Raw genomic sequence first — 20,637 nt, 5'->3', positions numbered from 1 at the left:
AGAATTGTAGCCGTCGAATGGTCTACCCGATGGAAGGCCCTAATCACATGACATTACATCATCATCATCATCATCATCATCATCATCATCGTCATCTGATTTACTGAGTATGTGGTCGTACATGACAGTATGGTAGCCTGGCAAAGTGATATCAGTAGTTAGAGCAGTAGTTCATGGTCCGTCGCCCTCATTGTTCGTAGATGCACATGAATAGAAGCACTTTGTCAGCCGCTGGTGTGTCCCAGAGTGAACAGAAACTGATACAAAAGTTTCCTCCGCGTTATTGTCAAAGAGTCTCAGAAAAGTTGTTGCAATCAACTTGAGTCCATATTGTGGCCCAAGGCATCAATGATGTTTTTCGTGTGCAAACCAGGGCACCTAACAATTGGCTGCCTTGGCTGGTGGGCAGCAACAACAACAACAACAACATACCCCAGCATGGTGCACACTATTTTGCCAGTGCCCATATCAGAAGCAGCAGACAGGATGCATGAACTCTTTGTGCAGCTGAAAATTAATGGAGCTGTTGTAGAATTCCAATTGATGTCTTTGATTAATGTGGACATGCTCTGGTGCATTGGCTCCCCACATTTGTGCCATCCTCGGCACAGAGTGGTGACTTACAGTGGACATTCGATTCCATTGTGAGATCATACTGTAGTCCAAGTGAAGGATAAAAATATCGCTTTGCATATAACCCTCCTGGTAGTAAACTCTTGGACAATGGCTAACATTTTTGGAATAGATGGTTTTGCGCTATCTGGTTTCTGAATTTGAGAGCAAGTGAATCTAGCGTCAGCCGTGATTTGATTCAAAGAACATATATCTGCAATATAAGCAACTGTCTGAACTTACATTAGGCTGTGAAACAGGGTTCCAAGCCCACATATCCTTAAAGCAATCTGCAGTGCCTAAGTTTGGTGGTGTTATTCAGGTTAAAGTGTAACTAATGGGCAACATACATAGTTCATCTGGCAGGTGCCTATTTCCAGTTATCTGTAGGTGATAAGACAAAACAGTTTTTAGTTATAAATACATGATGTAGCACATATCGTTATAACGGACTGCCATTTGGAGCTACAGTCTCCCCTGAAATGTCAGACACACCTTGAGCAACTTATCCAAAGTACACCCAGTTATTTTAATTATTTGGATTACTTGCTAATACTGAAGGCACTTGGGAACAGCACGTACAGAATCTACGTACACTATGTGATCAAAAGTGTCCAGACACCCCAAAAACATACGTTTCTCATATTAAGTGCATTGTGCTGCTGCCAGGTACTCCACATCAGCGACCTCTTAGTCATTAGACATCGTGAGGCAGCAGAATGAGGCGCTTCACGGAACTCACGCACTTCGAACGTGGTCAGGTAATTGGGTGTCACTTGTGTAATATGTCTGTACACGAGTTTTCCACACTCCTAAACATCCCAAGGTCCACTGATTCCAATGTGACAGTGAAGTGGAAATGTGAAGGGACATGTACAGCACAAAAGCGTACAGGCCATCCTTGTCTGTTGACTGACAGAGACTGCCGACAGTTGAAGAGGGTTGTAATGTGTAATAGGCAGACATCTATCCAGACCATGACACTGGAATTCCAAAGTGCATCAGGATCCACTGCAAGTACTATGAAAGTTAGGTGGGAGGTGAGAAAAGTTGGGTTTCATGGTCAAGCATCTGCTTATAAGCCACACATCACGCCAGTAAATACCAAACGATACCTTGCTTGGTGTAAGGTGCGTAAACATTGGATGATTGAACAGTGGAGAAACGTTGTGTGGAGTGACAAATCACAGTACACAATGTGGCTATCCGATGGCAGGGTGTGGGTATGGCGAATGCCCGGTGAACGTTATCTGCCAGCTTGTGTAGTGCCAACAGTAAAATTCGGAGGCGGTAGTGTTGTCGTGTGGTCATGTTTTTCTTGGAGAGGGCTTGGACCCCTCATTGTTTTGCGTGGCATTATCACAGCACAGGCCTACATTGATGTTTTAAGTACCTTCTTGCTTCCCACTGTTGAATAGCAATTTGGGGATTTCGATTGCATCTTTCAACACGATCAAGCACTTGTTCATAATGCATGGCCTGTGGCAGAGTCCTTACACAACAATAACATCCCTGTAATGGACTGTCCTGCACAGAGTCCTGACCTGGATCCTATAGAACACCTTTGGGATGTTTTGGAACGCCAACTTTGTGCCAGGCCTCACCAACTGACATCGATACCTCTCCTCAATGCAGCACTCCATGAATAATGGGCTGCCATTCCCCAAGAAACCTTCCAGCACCTGATTGAATGTATGCCTGCAAGAATGGAAGTTGTCATCAAGATGGGCCAACACTGTATTGAATTCCACCATTGCTGATGGAGGGCGCCACAAACTTGTAAGTCATTTTCAGCCATGTGTCCGGATACTTTTGACCACATAGTGTGTGTTGTTTGCAACAAATATAGTTTATTTCAGCCAGGTGTAAAGGACTTAAGCCATATATTACGTAAAAAAAAAAAAAAAAAAAAAAAAAAGAGGGACTCACACTCAAACGGGATCATGTGGATGCAATCAGTAACTTACCAGCTCCCAAAACCTTAGAGAAATACTGTCACTCCTGGGCAAAGTTAAATACACTACTGGCCATTAATATTGCTACACCAAGAAGAAATGCAGATGATAAATTGGCATTCATTGGACAAATATAGTATACTAGAACTGACATGTGATTACATTTTCGCACAATTTGGGTGCATAGATCCTGAGAAATCTGTATCCAGAACTACCACCTCTGGCCGTAATAACGGCCTTGATACGCCTGGGCATTGAGTCAAACAGAGCTTGGATGGAGTGTACAGATACAGCTGCCCATGCAGCTTCAACATGATACCACAGTTCATCAAGAGTAGTGAATGGCGTATTGTGACGAGCCAGTTGCTCGGCCACCATTGACCAGACGTTTTCAATTGGTGAGAGATCTGGAGGATGTGCTGGCCAGGGCAGCAGGCGAACATTATCTGTATCCAGAAACGCCCGTACAGGACCTGCAACATGCGGTCGTGCATTATCCTGCTGAAATATAGGGTTTTGCAGGGATTGAATGAAGGGTAGAGCCATGGGTCGCAACACATCTGAAATGTAACGTCCACTGTTCAAAGTGCCATCAATGCAAACAAGAGGTGACTGAGATGTGTAACCAATGTCACCCCATACCAATACGCCGGGTGATACGCCAGTATGGCGATGACAAATACATGCTTCCAATGTGCATTCACGGCGATGTTGCCAAACACGGATACGACCATCATGATGCTGGAAACAGATCCTGGATTCATCCAAAAAAAATGTCATTTTGCATTCGTGCACCCAGGTTCGTCATCAAGTACACCATCACAGGCGCTCCTGTCTGTGATGCAGCATCAAGGGTAACCTCAGCCATGGTCTCTGAGCTGATAGTCCATGCTGCTGCAAATGTGGTCGAACTGTTTTTGCAGATGGTTGTTGTCTTGAAAACGTCTCCATCTGTTGACTCAGGGATCGAGATTTGGCTGCACGATTGGTTACAGCCGTGCGGATAAGATGCCTGTCATCTCGACTGCTAGTGATACGAGGCCGTTGGAATCCAGCACGGCGTTCCATATTACCCTCCTGAACCCACCGATTCCATATTCTGCTAACAGTCATTGGATCTCGACCAACGTGAGCAGCAGTGTCACGATACGGTAAACCGCAATCACGATAGGCTACAATCTGACCTTTATCAGTCGGAAACGTGATGGTACCCATTTCTCCTCCTTACACGAGGCATCACAACAATGTTTCACCAGGCAACGCCGGTCAACTGCTGTTTATGTATGAGAAATCGGTTAGAAACTTTCCTCATGTCAGCACGTTGTAGGTGTCGCCACCGGCGCCAACCTTGTGTGAATGCTCTGAAAAGCTAATCATTTGCATATCACAGCATCTTCTTCCTGTCGGTTAAATTTCATGTCTGTAGCACTTCATCTTTGTGGTGTAGCAAATTTAATGGCCAGTAGTGTATAATGCAAAATTTATTCCCTGTAAAGGGTGTGATGGACTCTTAGGTGTAGGGAAGGCATCCTCCTTCGGGGAGTAAACCCGTAAAAGAAAATCTGGCAGGTCAGAAGGCAGCAAAATATCAGCCCCCCTAACCAACTGTTACTTGTGCAGCACTTGTAAGGCAGCCAGGTGAATTTCCGCAGTTACTACTAGTATCCAAAACAGTCTCGGATCAATGCCCAGGAAAGCGATGGGTACCATGACAGACAAAACAAAAAAAGACAATGCTTTTGGTGGGTGGTGGGGTAGTGGTGGTGGTAGTGGTATTGGAAGTGGTAGTGATAATGATTATGATGATTATGATTATGATTATGATTATGATTATGATGATGATGATGATGATGATGATGATGATGAATTTATACCTTGCTGCCCTGATTTCCTGCTTGAGTAATAAATTGCATGAACAGTTCTGTAAAAAAGGAGTTACATTTGTGTGATCAGAACTATGCCAAAAAGCTTTCTTGCATCTTATAATGTGCCTTCGGTTGGCCTCTTGTTTAGCAACATCTAATACGGGTAAACTCTTAATGCTAGTGACTGATGCCTCAGCTTGCAGCGTTGCCGTCATACTGTCCCATAAATACATCGATTGCACAGAACAGCCCAATACATTTTAATTGCGAACATTAAATGTATTTGCCAATAGAGAAAGAGGCATTGGCTATTGTATATGCCACTAAGAAGTTTCACATATATTTCAGGGGTACTACATTTCACGTGATCGACAATCACAAGCCCCCTTTTTTGCTATTTGGTCCACACTCAGAACTTCCCAATAAAATGGTGGAGTGGCTGCAGCAATGGTCATTGTTCCTCGGTATCGATAACTGAGAGATCCATTGTACGCCCCCGACGCAGCATTCGAATGCTGGTGCACTTTCGTACTTAATGTATGGCCTAGATGCAGAGATTGATAAGCATGAAGGGCTGTTTCTTACTTTTGGCACCACTTGTAACACACCTTCAATGAATTTCCAGTTATGGCACATGAACTAGCAACAGAAACAGGCTACTTCCCAGGGTGTTGTCTGCTGTATGGAGGGGTTGGCCAACGCACTTGCCTGAGATGCACACCTGGGATGGCACACACGATTTTCGTTATGATGCTGGATTATTGCAACCAATGATAGATATCTGAGGGGGAATTTGAATGCCGAATGGTAGTTATACTCTTGCATGCTGAAGCCTCTTCAGCTGCACGTTGGAGAATGTGCAGAGTGAAAGCAGTAATGCGACATCATGTGTACTGGCCCAGTGTTGATGCCACCATAGAAGGTAAGAGCCAGAGCTGCCACATTTATGCCCATAATCAATCAGCACCCCCCTTACTACCCCTGGAAAAGAGTCATATTGATTTTGCCAGACCATTCTGAGGATCAGTGTGATTGCTATTTGTCAATGCCCTCTCTAAGATTCCATGTGTGACACAGAGGGATTTGACCACCACAACAGCTACCAACCGTGCCCTCACCACCACATTTGCAATAGAAGGGGCACCTTCCATCCTGGTTTCTGACAACATCTCTCAATTCACAGCATCTGCATTTCACCACTTCATTCCATCCAGCATCCACTTCTGAAGCTGAGCAGATGGTTAGGACCTTCAAAATGTTGATGTACGAGGAGATGAGGATGATGATGATGATGATGATGATGATGATGATGATGATGATGATGATGATGGTGATGACAGCTGACTGGGCAATCATTCACCAACTCCCTCATAACATACTGGACCCCCCCCCCCTCTGTAAATGTACATAGTCCAGCCAAAATTCCACACAGGCACAGGTCTCGCACCCTATTCTACCTGGTGCACCCAACTCACCGAGCCCACCACCCGTGCACACAACCTTATTACTTTGTGACCTCCATATATTGGCATGCATTTTCAGCTGGAACCTTAGGTCAAGCCAAAGCATCGTCATCGGCAATAGGGGGCAACAAATGTTTGAGGTTTCTGCTAGCCAGGAGCATATAGTCAAACATCAAAATATCAAAATCTGCTCTGCCCACACTGCAATATATCCCCTCCCCCCCCCTCCACCCATCCCCACCCCTCTCCACTGCAGCTGACTGGGCATGATTCAGGTAAATACACCTGGGACAAGCCTGCCTGTCACAGCTACAACCTCTGTCTCAATTTAGGCACCAACATGGGGGTCAACAACGACCAGCGATTGTATCCAATGGAGGTGGAATTGCTTCCACCCCATAAGCCACTTCCAGGTCCCACCATTGCCAGTGATCCACTCCCCAAGCAGTCGGCAGAGGTTGAGCATCCACAGATTGCAGTGCCTGTAAAGGCAGAATTACTGTCCCCATCTGGACTGCAGCCTTTACAGATGTCTGCTTTTGTGTGTGTGTGTGTGTGTGTGTGTGTGTGTGTGTGTGTGTGTGTGTGTGTGTGTGGGCGCGCGTGCGCGCTCGACTGTATACCCGTCCTTTTTTCCCCCTAAGGTAAGTCTTTCCGCTCCCGGGATTGGAATGACTCCTTACCCTCTCCCTTAAAACCCACATCCTTTCGTCTTTCCCTCTCCTTCCCTCTTTCCTGATGAGGCAACAGTTTGTTGCGAAAGCTTGAACTTTGTGTGTATGTTTGTGTTTGTTTGTGTGTCTGTCGACCTGCCAGCACTTTCATTTGGTAAGTCACATCATCTTTGTTTTTAGATATATTTTTCCCACGTGGAATGTTTCCCTCTATTATATTCATATCATTGATTGTAAACTTAGTTTTACTTACTCCAAGCAGAACACAACACCTAGTGGCAGCTGTCTGAAGCAATGTCTTGAGTCATCCACGAGTATTCACTTGCTGGTACCCCTCTTCATCAACACATTAATATTCATAGTGTCAGATTCTACACACATTATTAAAATTTATTAAAAATTTAAGCTATAATACTATTATTTACTGACTCACCTTCTTTTACGGGTACTGTTTTTATAGAAATTAATATTTTTCTTGTTACAGTTTGCCTGCTACACTGTGCCTGCTACCACATTTGAGCAGCTTGCATGTAGATGGTAACCCTTTGTCAGAAGTACGTAGGGATGTTGCATTATGTGGAACACCTTACTTACTGCAGTGGTTGCGTAAGAAGTTAGATGAGGCAAATCATCCTGAAGGCAGGGCTGAGGAAGATGAAGTAGTGGAGTTTCCCAACAGGTAATTGCAGTTTCATGAAATGAAATGGATGTAAAACTTGGAAGAACATATTTGAGATTTTAATGTCACCAAAAATTTTTAGAGCTTAGATTCTTCAATTTTTCACAGTGTTGCTCTTAGTTTGTAATCTGAAGGACTATAGGGCACGTAAATTGTGGATAAGCAAGATCTTTGTAGAAAATGCCTGTTTCGAATGTTATGTGTTGTGTCTCTCCCTGTCAAAGTCATAACTAAACAACTGTTGAGATCAAAATATGTGAATTAACATCTTTATTTAGTTAACTGCACTTCATCAATTGTTTGTACTCTAGTTGTTTCAAGCGTGTGTGTTGTCATATAAATTTGTTTGTCTTAAAGTGTTTGTATATGTTTGGGGGGGGGGGGGGAGATTGGCACAATAGTTTAATCTTTTTATGTGCTGTTTGCTAATTTGTTTCTTGTTATTATAGCATTTATATTGTTCAGCATAACTGTCTTTGATGCATTTCATTTGACTATCTGATTAGCTCTCAATCGAGTGCTGTTTATAAACTTCTCAAGCATATGAAATGGGAAGTTACACTGCATTATTTCCTTTTGTACCTTGCCTCTATTTTTATTTTGATTTTTTTTATGGTACATTTTGTATCTGTATCCTGATAGTAATCTTAAAATATGTAGCATAACTTTTGATTGAGGTTCCCATTTTGTTCACAGATGAAGCATCAGAGAAATGATTGCATATATGTTGTGTACAATGTGTAGTTTCCCTAATCTTTATTTCATGATTGCTACAAAAGTGATATGTAGGGTACTGCAGGATATTCTTGCAATTGTTTTCCATAATCACATCATCAGCATTAATTAGTATGGCCTCATAAGATAATTACCATACTTGTTTGAGTGCCAACCAACCAAGGTTTTCCATTATTTCTGTGATGCTGTAAGTCAGAAAATTTTGCTGGCCTTATATCAATATATAAATTATTCTGTCATAATGAAATGTGATGTTAATACTACAGACTTCGTCTGCCATTAAATATGGTTTGTGTGACCAATTTATAACTTATCTCTCTTTTACACCAGCTACAGTGCCCCTAACATTATGGAACTGAACGTTCAGTCAGTCCATTACATGAGTAATTATTGAACTATGTGACTATTGTATTACCTACACCTATGCATTGTTACTTCTAGGAATTTGTTTAACATGATGAACATTTATTGTCAAAGGAATTACTTTAAACAAAGTGCACAGATTATTTTTTGTGCACATAATTTATTTTGTGCAGTAGAGATTTGATGTCATAGCAGCATCCATATACCATCCATTTTAGGCTTTCTCTCAGTATGTTAAAGTTTTTCACTTATTTATTAATATTAAACACATGCGGTAATTGTCACTGTTAGGCAAAATTTTTAAGGTACTGAAATTGATGACATAATCACCTCTACGTAACACTTACTTTGGTATGGCAGAATTGTTTAAATGTTGCTGCCTGCATCCATTACAGTGTGTGTAACAGAATCCTGCTATTTATAGATTATTTTATGTTTTAAACTCTTCTGCAGATTCTTGATATGAAATATATTTCTAGTGTTATGAGCAGATGTTTTTTGTCCGTAGTCAGTCTCAGGCACCCACTAGTTTGTTTTGTCATTTTGTAAATAGTTTTCATATTGGGTTTCTGTAACATACACGCAGTCTGTCCTAGGAATATACAAAAAGTCAGCCTTGTTCTGTGGAGTCTCATTCAGCATTTCATTAGATATGAATTGAGCTCTGATAGTTTTTTTAAATATCCATAACAAATTTCTCAATCTTCATTTTGAACTGATAATGAGGTGCTTATTTGGTATAATACATATATTTCCTGGGAAAACAAAAAATATAATGGTGTGACACATTAGTGCTGTCCTCTATTTGTGGACTCTCTCTCTCTCTCTCTCTCTCTCTCTCTCTCTCTCTCTCTCTCTCTCTTTTTTTTTTTTTTTTTTTTTTTTTTTTTTTTTCCCCCCCCTCCCCCCGTCAGTTTCCAGACAGATGAAGATACTCTTTATTAATCCATTGTATAAAAATGAATAAATGGATAATATTGACAATTACAAAAAAAATGGCTCTGAGCACTATGGGACTTAACATCTGTGGTCATCAGTCCCCTAGAACTTAGAACTACTTAAACCGAACTAACCTCAGGACATCACACACATCCATGCCCGAGGCAGGATTCGAACCTGCGACCGTAGCGGTCACGCGGTTGCAGACTGTAGCGCCTAGAACTGCACGGCCACACAGGCCGGCTGACAATTACAGACTGATTTCGTTACTAACAGGATTTGCAAATAATTTAAGGAGGTCATCTATAAAAAGAGTACCAACACATCTTGATAGGTGGAATTGTAATGATACCCACAGTTTGTCATCAGGATAGAATTGTCGCCAATTTAAATTATTTTTTTCTGTGTGACACACCTGACTAAACGATAAGTTAAGGACAGTAGATATCTTTCTTGATTAAGAAAAAGAATGTGATATAGTGGACCACACTACAGTCTTACACAGGTCAGAACATTTATGAAATTAGCAGAAACAGTTATTTTATTTTTTATTTATTTAGTGTAGGCATGCAGTGTTCAGCACACTGAGGGGTGCAGCGGTTAGCATACTACACTCAGTGAGATCAGTACTGGGCTAGGGGTCAGTAAAAATGTAAGGAGATCAGGATGAATCTGAGGACAATATGATAGGGTTAAATTGATAAAATAATTCATATTAATTGTTTATTGTGAAAATAAATTGGTGATCTGTGTACCATATTTATGTTGTATAAATGTTGGAGATACTACTTTTACATACATTCAGATAGTTGTGATAATTAGACTGAAGGAACAACGTGTACACACAACAGCTGCAAGAATATCATCGACACCATGTGTCACTTACTTTCAAATGGCTATTATTGCATAAGTTATACTGTTATTAAAATAAATTACTTTTTGCTATGCAATTTATAAATTGTTGGGAATGTTACATACATCTTAAAACTTGTATTTGGGAGAATGACATTCAAATATCCAAAACTGATGAAGGTAAATGCCAGGATGATTTCTTTGAAAAGTACATAGTCCATTTCCTTTCCCATCCTTGCCAATCATATCATTTGTTTTGAATTTCATTACCAGCCTTAAAATGATATATGGTCTCAGTAACCATGACTATTTTACCTATACCCTAGTTTTTCTTGAATTACTTTATCTGTTTGATATGGTGTTGCTACCAACAGATATCTGCTTTTACTTGCTTTCAGGTTTAACTTGAGAGTAACTCGTTGTCTGAATCTGGCAAAGAAAAATCTAGCAGACGTTCCCCCATATGTATTTGATGAAGCTGCTTATGCATCTGTAACAGTCGTTGATTTGTCAGGAAACAGACTCACTGAATTACCTGAAGGGTAAGTACTTTTTATAGTGTATCTAATTTTCTGCTTATCCTTTCCCACTGAAATACTGAGCTGGGTGGTGCAGTGATAAGACACTGTATTTGAGAACAGCAGTTCCAATCGCCATCCAGTGAGCCAGATTTAGCTATTCTGTGACTCCCTTAAATGACTTTAGGTGAATGTCAAGACGATTCCTGCAAAAGCGCTTAGCTAATTTCCTTCATCACCCTTGCACAATTTAAGCCTGTGCTCCATCTTTAACTGTGTTATTGATGAGATCCTTCCTTCTTCTCAGTAAACATGCCTGTGTAACATATTTTTTATTTTTATTAAATTAGTAAATGGAAAAGCCGTACTTCAACACCAGTAAATGCTTGGACAAGGTGAAAAGCTTTTTGTCTGGCAGTGAAGGATAGTTTTTTAGGTAAAATATACACAGGTTTGACATAGGCCACATTTAGGTCAGTGCAAGTTGTCTAACAATTTTCGATTTTGCAGATTCCATCCAAAATGTGTTATTCTGGTACATATGAAAAATATCCGTGTATGACTGCCATAATATTATTATTGGACTGAAAACATATTCCAACTACATTTTTTTTTAGATGTGGGTATAAGTCAGAGGGTGCTAATTACAGTGCACAAGGTGGATGTTGCAGCAACTTGTGTTTCAGATTGCTCAGTTTTCCCACTGACAAAAGTGCATCGTACTGAGGAAAGGTCTTTTCTCTACTTCAATCCACACCTATTCTCAATTTTTCCGTCTAGTTGATCATCAGTTACTCATTTATCTTTTCAGAGGTAATCAATAAGAAGAATTCATTTTGCATTGCATAAAACACTAGCTAACATTCATGGCAGATGAAACTGACTTTGCCTGTTTTGTGTAGGACTGCTGGCTATCAACCAGGGTAAAACATTGGCATACAAAATATTCTGGGTTCTTTCAAAATGGTCCAAACATTGTTTTTTTTTTTTTTTTTCCATGACTGCATTTGCTGAGTATTCCATAAATATGTCACTCCCCTAGCACAAATGTTTCTCAAGTTAATTATTCATGTAAGATAATGTAACCTTTCTTCTGACATATTAAATACACCTTAATTGAGATTAGTGAAATACTATATCGTGTATTTGAATGGAAATCTTTCCTTTTTCATCATGTGTTGGAATTTCATTGAGGTGAGTGTAATAAACAATGTGAGACACTGTTGTTGTTTATTTGGATTGCTGCTGTGGCTGGAACTAAAAAATGTATTCATCTACAGGTGACTGTAATTTTGTACACTTTAACACAGGCAGTTAAGATGGTGAAAAAATTACTCATAGCCATCTGATGATTGGCGCCTACTACAAAACCAGTTATGGAAACTAATTAAATATTAGTATTGTAAATAAGAAAATTATAAGCATCAGTCATAAGAGGTCTTAAATCATTTGTTACAGCAAGTTGATTTCATTCGTCATGTGACTACTTCAATGCTAAGAAAAGTATAAGACATAAAACCAGGCATTAAGACTATATTGATAACATAGGCATAAGTCACATTGAGTACATTACATTTATGACACATAGTACATTCCAAATATTAGAGTCTTGAAGACTTGTGTAATAAGAGAACCAATTACAACTTCAACATGGCGTCAATATGGAAGAACATAGCAGCTAACAAACAAATTTTGAACTGAGCATGCAACTTACAATTACAAGCAGCAAAGTTCGGTGCATGACATAGGCATCACAGAACCTTTTTATTCAAATAACCTATTACACAGAGTATATTTTATTTAAATGGGGGCCAAGACATTATACAAAAGAACAGTAAAACACTAATTAAAATTAAAAACGCCATTTTTTAACCTGAGAAATCAAGAATATAAATAATATAAAAGATACATCAATAGGAGAAATGACACCCTCTGACTTGCCATTCACAAAACCTCCAACATTTATTAACGAAGTTTATATGACTGTAATTCATTTAACGATTGAAGAAATCCAACAAGTAACAGTTTTCACACCATCATTTTATATTAATATTAATTTTTGCTTCACCTGTAAATTATTACTTCTAAGCGAAACAAATGTAGTGAGCGACTGTGGTACACTTCATAGAAAAATGTCCGTAATTATACATAACAAACTCTCAGTGGGACAAGTAATCACATAGTTTGATGTTATTGAACATGTAAAACAAGATGAAAATGAAAATTATTGGAGGAGAAGCTTAACACATCACTTATCATGTGTACTCACATCGTGAGTAATCGTGTGGCACCAATGGACTGGTGGATTGTCCCATACTTTCAAAATAATTGGATCGCATTTAAAGTACCCCTAAAAATGGGTGCTCCTCATTGCTGTCTGCTCATGAAGCAAGGTGTAACCAGGTGATTTTTGATTACAGAATATCTCCAATCTTCTCAAGGAGATTGAACTATCTGCCCTTTTCTCCTCAGTGTAGCAGACCCATCCCAGCATGGCTTTGTTAACTATGGCAGTCACTTCCTGTATTCTCTCCTGGAGCCCTGGTACATCACATGCTAGAGGTAGTACATACACCAGATCTTTAATGTGTCCACACAGAAAAAAGTCACACGGAATGAGATCTGGTGATCGGGGAGGCCATTTCAGGAAACATCTGTCCCCCTCTGTAGCATGGCTGATCCATTGATGCTGCAGCTCCATGTTCAGGTACCAACGAACTTCACAATGAAAATGGGGTGGAGCCCTATCCTGCTGAAAGGTGAATGGAGAGTCTGATTGCATTTGAGGCATCAGCCTTTGCTGCAACATGTCCAAGTAGGAATGTCCAGTGACAGGGCTCTCAGCGAAGAAGAATGGCCCGTACAGATTTTGGCGTGACAAGGCACAAAAAACATTTACCTTTGGGGAATCACGCTCAAATTCAATGCATTCTTGTGGGTGCTTTGTATCCCAGATTCGACAATTGTGCCTGTTCACTTTCCCATTAGTGTGAAATGTGGCTTCATCGCTAAAAATTAAGCGATCAACAATGCCATCCCCATCCTCATCCTCATTCAATTGTTGCAATTTCGTACAAAACTCAAAATGCTTGTCTTTGTCATCTTCATTGAGCTTCTGCACTAGCTCCAATTTGAATGGTTTCAAAGGCAGCTTCTGTGCAGGACTTTCCACACTGTCATTGAAGCCATTTCGAGTTCACGGGATGCATGATGCACTGATATCTTTGGACTCCTTATGAATGTCTCTCGTACGTGCTCCACATTCACTTCACTCACACTGGGACGTCCGCCTCTCTTTGCTGGGTACAAGCAACCCATCGTAACAGATTTGTTGTACTAGTGGTAAATGGCCTTGCTTGTTGGTGGCTTCTTACTGTACTTGGTTCTGAACATCCATTGAACAACTGTAGCAAACTTGTTTTTGCCGAACTCTGACACACAGAAAGCTCGCTCCGCATCTGAACTTGCCATGTTTGCGACTAGCGCTGACTATCGGCAAATTACCAAACTATGTTGTGGCGGTATACATGGAAAAAAAAAAAACTTTCAGGGTTTCTCTTCAAAGTGACGTATGTAAGATATATGTGCAGTGTTTGGTTCTTGTGCAATAAATAATTGAAAGTGTTCCCAGACTTTATGTACACCCTGTATAACCTCATTCATGAAGAAAATTAAATTTATGTGTATTATTAGTTTGTAAATGGCTCAGTCTATTTTCAGTAAAAAGTGAGACAGCAACATTAAATTTTTTGAAAATGGAAGCTATCCTGGTACTCATAATACTGTAGTATGGTTGTATAACAATTTTTTTACGCTGTCCCTCATTAATTGTTAGGGTCACTCTTCCCTACTCATAAGTCTTAGCTATTTTATTGTAAATATTCATTACATAGTCATTAGGATAATTATTCATTTTAGCTATAAATTGCATGGTTTGAAGCTCAGTTTTGTGGTCAGGTTCTGATACTTGGAGGTTAAACATCGTGTTAATGGTAAAACTGAAAAAGGCTTTCTTATGTTATTTGAGATGGTTGGAGTTGTAATCCAGAGTAACATCTATGCAAGTATTCTTGCTAAAAATTCCATCATGATTACTATTTTCACATTTTAATTTCTTATGACTAGGTGAAGGAAGTTAATGGAACACCCCCCACCCCATCCCGCTCCTCTGGTACCCACTTCAACTGTAAAAATAATTTTCTCTTGCAGACTGTTAAATTTAGGTGAAATCTCATCAATGTTGGTTCTGTTTCCTGTAATTAACAAGAGTTTGTGATCTATGTATGTGTAGTAATAAATAATTTTACTAGCCAAATCGGGATATGCATGAAAGAATCTGTCTTCAGGGTAATTAATAAAAATGTCTGCTAAAAATCCAGATATGGTACTGCCCATATTTAGGCCATGTTTTTGAACATATATTTTATCATTAAACATAAAAAAATGTATCTTAAACAGAGAGAGAAAGCAAATGAATGAATTCAGTGATTTCAGCTTAAAAAAAAAAAAAATGCACAGTCTTCTAAGACTGTTGGCGATAATATCAACAGTTTGATCCACAGGTACATTAGTATATAAGTTCACAATGTCAAGTGAAATGAAAGTCATATCATCAGTTATAGATACATCTTTAATTAAACTTGTCAACTCAACACTGTTTTTTTTTTTTTAATTGAAAACTGCCTATTGAATTTATAATACATATTAAGAAAGCATAGGCATTTTTAGCTACTTTACATACGAGGCCTGCACTACCATCAACAATTGGCCTCACCAGTTTCAGTTCCTTATGGGCCTTAATCTGCGCCCTCAATTTGGGAACTAGCGAGTTGATTACTTTAATATATTGCAACTCCCTTGGAGAGAGAGTTCCATTACATGACTTAAGCTTATCAGTTAGTTTATTTTTAGTCTCATTAGTACGGCCCCTATTAACACTTTTAATACCATTCTTCTGAAAGAACTTATAGGATTTTTCAATATATTCACATTTAGTAACCACACTCATTGAATTACCCTTGTCTGCTTTAACGTTAATAGCACTGTTTTTAGCTAACTTCTTGATAATGCGTTCTACTACCTTTACATCATTTTTTATGCAACCATTAGTCGTATTAGACTCCCTACCAATCACTTTATCAGTTGCAGTAGCAATTTTATTCTGATCAACTTTCGAAATCTTGATTGTGTCCATTGCAAATTCTATGGGAGGTAAAGTATTTTTAATAGCTTACCTACCAATCTTTTACTATTTATTTATTTATTTATTCATCCGTAGACAACTTGTGTTGTATGGATGTCGTCAACTGTATACATGGAATGAGTATATACATAATAGTACTTCTGGTAGTACATATTTCTATGGTGCAACTTAATCGTTTCTACACAAAACAAATACACACCAATCTTAATTACAGATAAATATAAATTTACAAAGGTACTCTTGCATGAATTGAGGTGAACACATGCCATTTACGGTATTCTTTGACAGTATAGTAACATTTATCTGCTAAATAATTTTTTGCAGCTTTCCTAAAGGCATGTATTCCAGTTTCAGCTTTGATCTCCTCTGGAAGTCTATTATACATTTTTAATCCATTAAATAATAAACTATTTTGGGTTTTTGTTTTGTTTTTTCGTACGAGATGCAAATGGTGACAGGATCTAGTCCAGTGTTGGTGTATAGATTTGTTTTGTGTGTACTGGTCAATGTGTTTCTTTATATATATCACAGTCTGAAAGATGTATTCACATGGTACTGTCAAGATTCCCATGGTTTTGAATAAATCAGTACAGTGAGCTCTCTTGCTGATTTTTGTTATTATTCGTACTGCCCTCTTTTGCAGCTTGAAAATTGCTTGTATGTTCTGCACATTTGTTCCCCAGAAGGTTATGCCATAACTAATTATTGAATGCACATATGCAAAGTATGTAGTCTTAGCACATGAACTATTACATACTGACATAATTATCCAGAGTGCATAGCAAGCAGTAGCAATTTCCTTTTCTAGTGCTGCAATATGGTCAGTCCAGTTAAGCTGTGAGTCAACATGCATTCCTAGGGATTTTGTGTGTGTGACACAATCTATAAGTTCATCTTTAACTTTTAGGCCTATGCTATTATGTTTTTTATTTATGTGGAAATTAATACTGTTTGTTTTTTTAATATTGAGGGTTAATTTGTTGCTTACTACCCACTTGCATACATGATCAAGAGTTTCTTCAGCTTTGTCTCTCAATTTGTCTGGTGACTCATCACTGATAAGGATGCTGCTATCATCTGCAAATAGTATTGCTTCCCCGTATTTGACACTCTGGGGAAAATCATTGATATATCTTAGGAAGAGTATTGGCCCTAACACACTTCCCTGAGGGACTCCTATGTTAATATGTTCTGGTTTGGAAATGTGTTCTGTCAATCTGCTGAACTTCGTTTGTGAGATCTCTACACACTGTACCCTATTTTCCAAGTACGATTGAAACCAATTATTTGCTGTTCCCCTTATTCCTAGTGCCTCCATTTTGTTCAGTAGTATTTTGTGGTCTACCGTGTCAAATGCTTTGCTAAGGTCAAGGAATATGCCTGTTACACGTTCACCTTCGTCAAGTGCTTCTAAGACAAAATTTGTGAAGTGAGCTACTGCTGAACCTGTGCTTCTTCCTGGCCTGAAACCAAACTGTTCTTTACACAGTAGGTTGTACTTGTTTAGGAAATCCATTAGTCTCTTTTTCATTATTTTTTCTATTACCTTGGAAAAATGGCTCTGAGCACTATGGGACTCAACTTCTGAGGTCATTAGTCCCCTAGAACTTAGAACTAGTTAAACCTAACTAACCTAAGGACATCACAAACATCCATGCTCGAGGCAGGATTCGAACCTGCGACCGTAGCGGTCCTGCGGTTCCAGACTGCAGCGCCTTTAACCGCACGGCCACTTCGGCCGGCTTACCTTGGAAAAGGATGAGAGTAATGAGATGGGCCTATAGTTTTCTATATTTTCTGGATCGCCTTTCTTAAATAGAGGCAGGACTTTTGCACATTTTAAGTATTCTGGGAAGCACCCTGCAGTGAAAGATTCATTTATGATCTGTGCCAAAGGATGTTGTATGCTGTCAATGCAGTCCTTCAGTAAGCACACTGGCACTTCATCTAAACCTGCTGATGTTTTATTCTTTAGATTCTTCACAAGCATCCTTACTTCTTCTGTAGAAGTCGGTAACAGTAACATTGAGTTATCCATATAGTTCAATTTTTGTTCAGGCTGTTTTTTGCCAAACTTTTGCTGTAGCTTGGTAGTAACACTGCTGAAGTACTCATTTACAGTATTTACTAGTGTATTTGGGTTATGTATAATAGCACCATTATGTTTAATTTGAATGTTTACTGTTTTTAATTTATTACTGTTTGTTTCCTGCTTGGTAACAGTCCAGGCTGCTTTAATTTTATTTTCTGCCTTTTCTATAATACTGTCATTGTGGGCTTTTTTTGCATCTCGTAATACTCTTCTGTATATTCTTTTGTATGTGTTGTAGTAGTTTAGGAAACCAGGATCACTATGGTAGTTTTTTAACCTGTTCAGTTGTTTGAGTGCTGCAGAGGGTTTCCTTATTCCTTTAGTCACCCAGGTATTTCTTTTGTGTGAGTGTACTGCAGTTTGCACCTTTGGGAATGTTTAATCAAATCTGAGTTTAAATAGTGACATGGATTTAGAAAATTTCTTATTTACACTAGTTTCAGCATACACTTCTTCCCAAGTTATACTGTTTATTTGCTTGGCAAATTCTGATCTGTTTGGTTTGGAGAAAACCCTTCTGTATGTGTATGTTTCAGTTGTATTGTCTATATTTATGTTTAATTTTAGGATTTGACAGGAGTGATCAGAAAGGCTAAGGTTATCTACAATAATTTCACAACTTTCTTTATCTATGTCTGTGATGATGTGATCAATTGTTGATGATGAGTTTTTGGCTATCCTCGTGGCTCTGTTAACTAATGGTGATAACTTATAACAGCGCAATATATTCAAGAATGAGTTACAGAATCTATCTGGGTTTTGTGTGTTTATATTTAAGTCTCCACAAATGAGAACCTTCCCTTTAGGATTCAAAGTCATGTCTAGAATCAGTATTAGTTTTGCAGTGAAAGTACCTATATCACCTCTGGGTGAACGGTAAATACATATTATAGTTAACCTTTGTGCCTCATCTGTCTTTCTTATCTCTATGGCTGATATTTCTGTGTGTTTTTCCTCACTTACAGAATTAATATCATTTCTAATTTTATTGGCAATTCCTTGCTTAACATATATATACATGATCCACCACCTCTAATGGTGGTTCTACTATAATGACATGCTGGTATATATGAGTTTAAATTTATTAATGTTATTTCAGTTCCTCTACACCAATGTTCAGTAATGCATGTGACTGAACTGTTTAAAGTTTGTAGTTCCACTTCTAATTGTTGCACTTTGTTTCTGATAGATTGTATATTTTGATGAAAGACTGAGAAACGAGCACAGCTTACCTTGCCTGTATCTTTTGTTTGCATTTTGTTGACAGTGACTGATGCTTTGCGCCGGTTTGTCCCAGTTTTTTTCTCCTCTTGGTGCTGAACCATAAAAAATCCTCCTTTGGAGTGATGTACTTTCTTGTCCGCTGGCTCCTTCTGATGGGGTGTGGTTTAGCTGGTGGCTTCTCCATTGGTACTGTCGTTTCTGGTGCTACTGCTGTTGTTGGCTTTGCTGTTGTCTGTCCCACTGTTGCTGTGTCTCCTGTTCTTATTGGTGGTGGTGGTGGTGGTGGTGGTTCTGCTGATGTCAGTTCCGCTGCTGACGAGATGACTGCCTTTGTTGCTTTTTCTTGTACTGTGGAATGTTATATTACTGATAGTGGTATAACAGTTGTTTTTGTGTTGAAGGTGTTTTGAAGTAGTTTTAATTCCTTCATTATCATGTTCGCCAGATATTCTTTCCATATACTGTTTAAGTGTAGTCCATGTTGTGTATGGAATCTATGACCTATATTATTTATATTAACACATTTAACATTTTTAAAACGTCTACAGATTTTGGCAAACTGATAGTTGGCTTTTTGTATTTCAGTATTTACACATGATTGGTTATCCAGATCGTGCCGATGTGGTGTATTCACGATTATCCCGTTTGTATGCGTGAGGTTCTTCAGACACTGTTTAAGATAATGTGTAGCATTTGCAGTTTCATTTTTATATACATCGTTTGAACCTCCGATGAGTATTACACAGTCTTTATCGTGTAGATTTTTAACCTCTCTAGATTCAGTCATTTTTATTATTTCCACTAGTGGGGCTCCCGGTTTTGCTATGCTACACAAACTTCTATTAGTTTTCTCTTTAATTTTCTTTGCGAGTCCATGGCCATGACTATCTGAAAGCATGAGTATTTTATTATGCGAGTTATCTGTTACAATGTTTTTCGTTTGAGTGTCTGTTTGTATCGGTATTTTGTGACGTACTTCAAGGTCATTTTGTACCAGTATTGTCTCATGAAGTTCATACGACACTTTATCGCTGTTTCGAGATTTTTCGATGTGTTTAGACTGTTCACTGGTGGTTTTAGGCCTACTATCTTGAATGTTTTTCTTCCCAAGCGACTCGTAACGGCTCGTTTTACCATCGCTGTCTATAATTGCGAGTACTTCAAACGAGTTTTCATGCACGAAATTAACGTTGTGGTCATTGTTCACACGATTTAACATTTCTTGTTTGTTGTTTTGAAACGTAGCTTGGTTGTTTTTAAACGTAGCTTTGTTCCAGTTTTTGGAAGCAGGCGAAATGTTTTGCACCGAGTCCCGCGTGTAGCAAGTACCTTGTTGTGATCGGAGATCATAATTTTCTTTCTTGAGCCATGAATTTTCTTTACGAAGCACTTCGACAATTTTCTGTAGGCTGATAATACGTTCATTTTATTTTGTTGTAACACCATTATCATTCACATAATGA

The 20,637-nt window shown here is 38.9% G+C and overlaps 1 protein-coding gene and 1 long non-coding RNA gene across 3 annotated transcripts in view; one reads left to right on the top strand and one right to left on the bottom strand.

Annotated features, from left to right (window-relative positions):
• The window catches only part of LOC126248965 (uncharacterized), a 94,859-nt gene that overhangs the window by 10,374 nt on the left and 63,848 nt on the right, over positions 1 to 20,637 (bottom strand). The gene's annotated exons all lie outside the window — the stretch shown is intronic.
• Positions 1 to 20,637, top strand: part of LOC126248963 (leucine-rich repeat-containing protein 40-like) — a 238,926-nt gene that overhangs the window by 181,346 nt on the left and 36,943 nt on the right. For both annotated transcript variants that reach the window (XM_049950513.1, XM_049950512.1), the window contains 2 exons: positions 7,054 to 7,248; positions 10,536 to 10,679. In XM_049950513.1, the coding sequence (XP_049806470.1) occupies positions 7,054 to 7,248; positions 10,536 to 10,679 (339 nt within the window). The remainder of the gene's footprint in view (positions 1 to 7,053; positions 7,249 to 10,535; positions 10,680 to 20,637) is intronic.

The sequence above is a fragment of the Schistocerca nitens genome, chromosome 3 (genome assembly GCF_023898315.1).
Source record: "Schistocerca nitens isolate TAMUIC-IGC-003100 chromosome 3, iqSchNite1.1, whole genome shotgun sequence".
Classification (NCBI taxonomy): domain Eukaryota; kingdom Metazoa; phylum Arthropoda; class Insecta; order Orthoptera; family Acrididae; genus Schistocerca; species Schistocerca nitens.
Note: the sequence above shows the minus strand (reverse complement) of the source record. Positions and strands in the feature narration are given on the sequence as shown.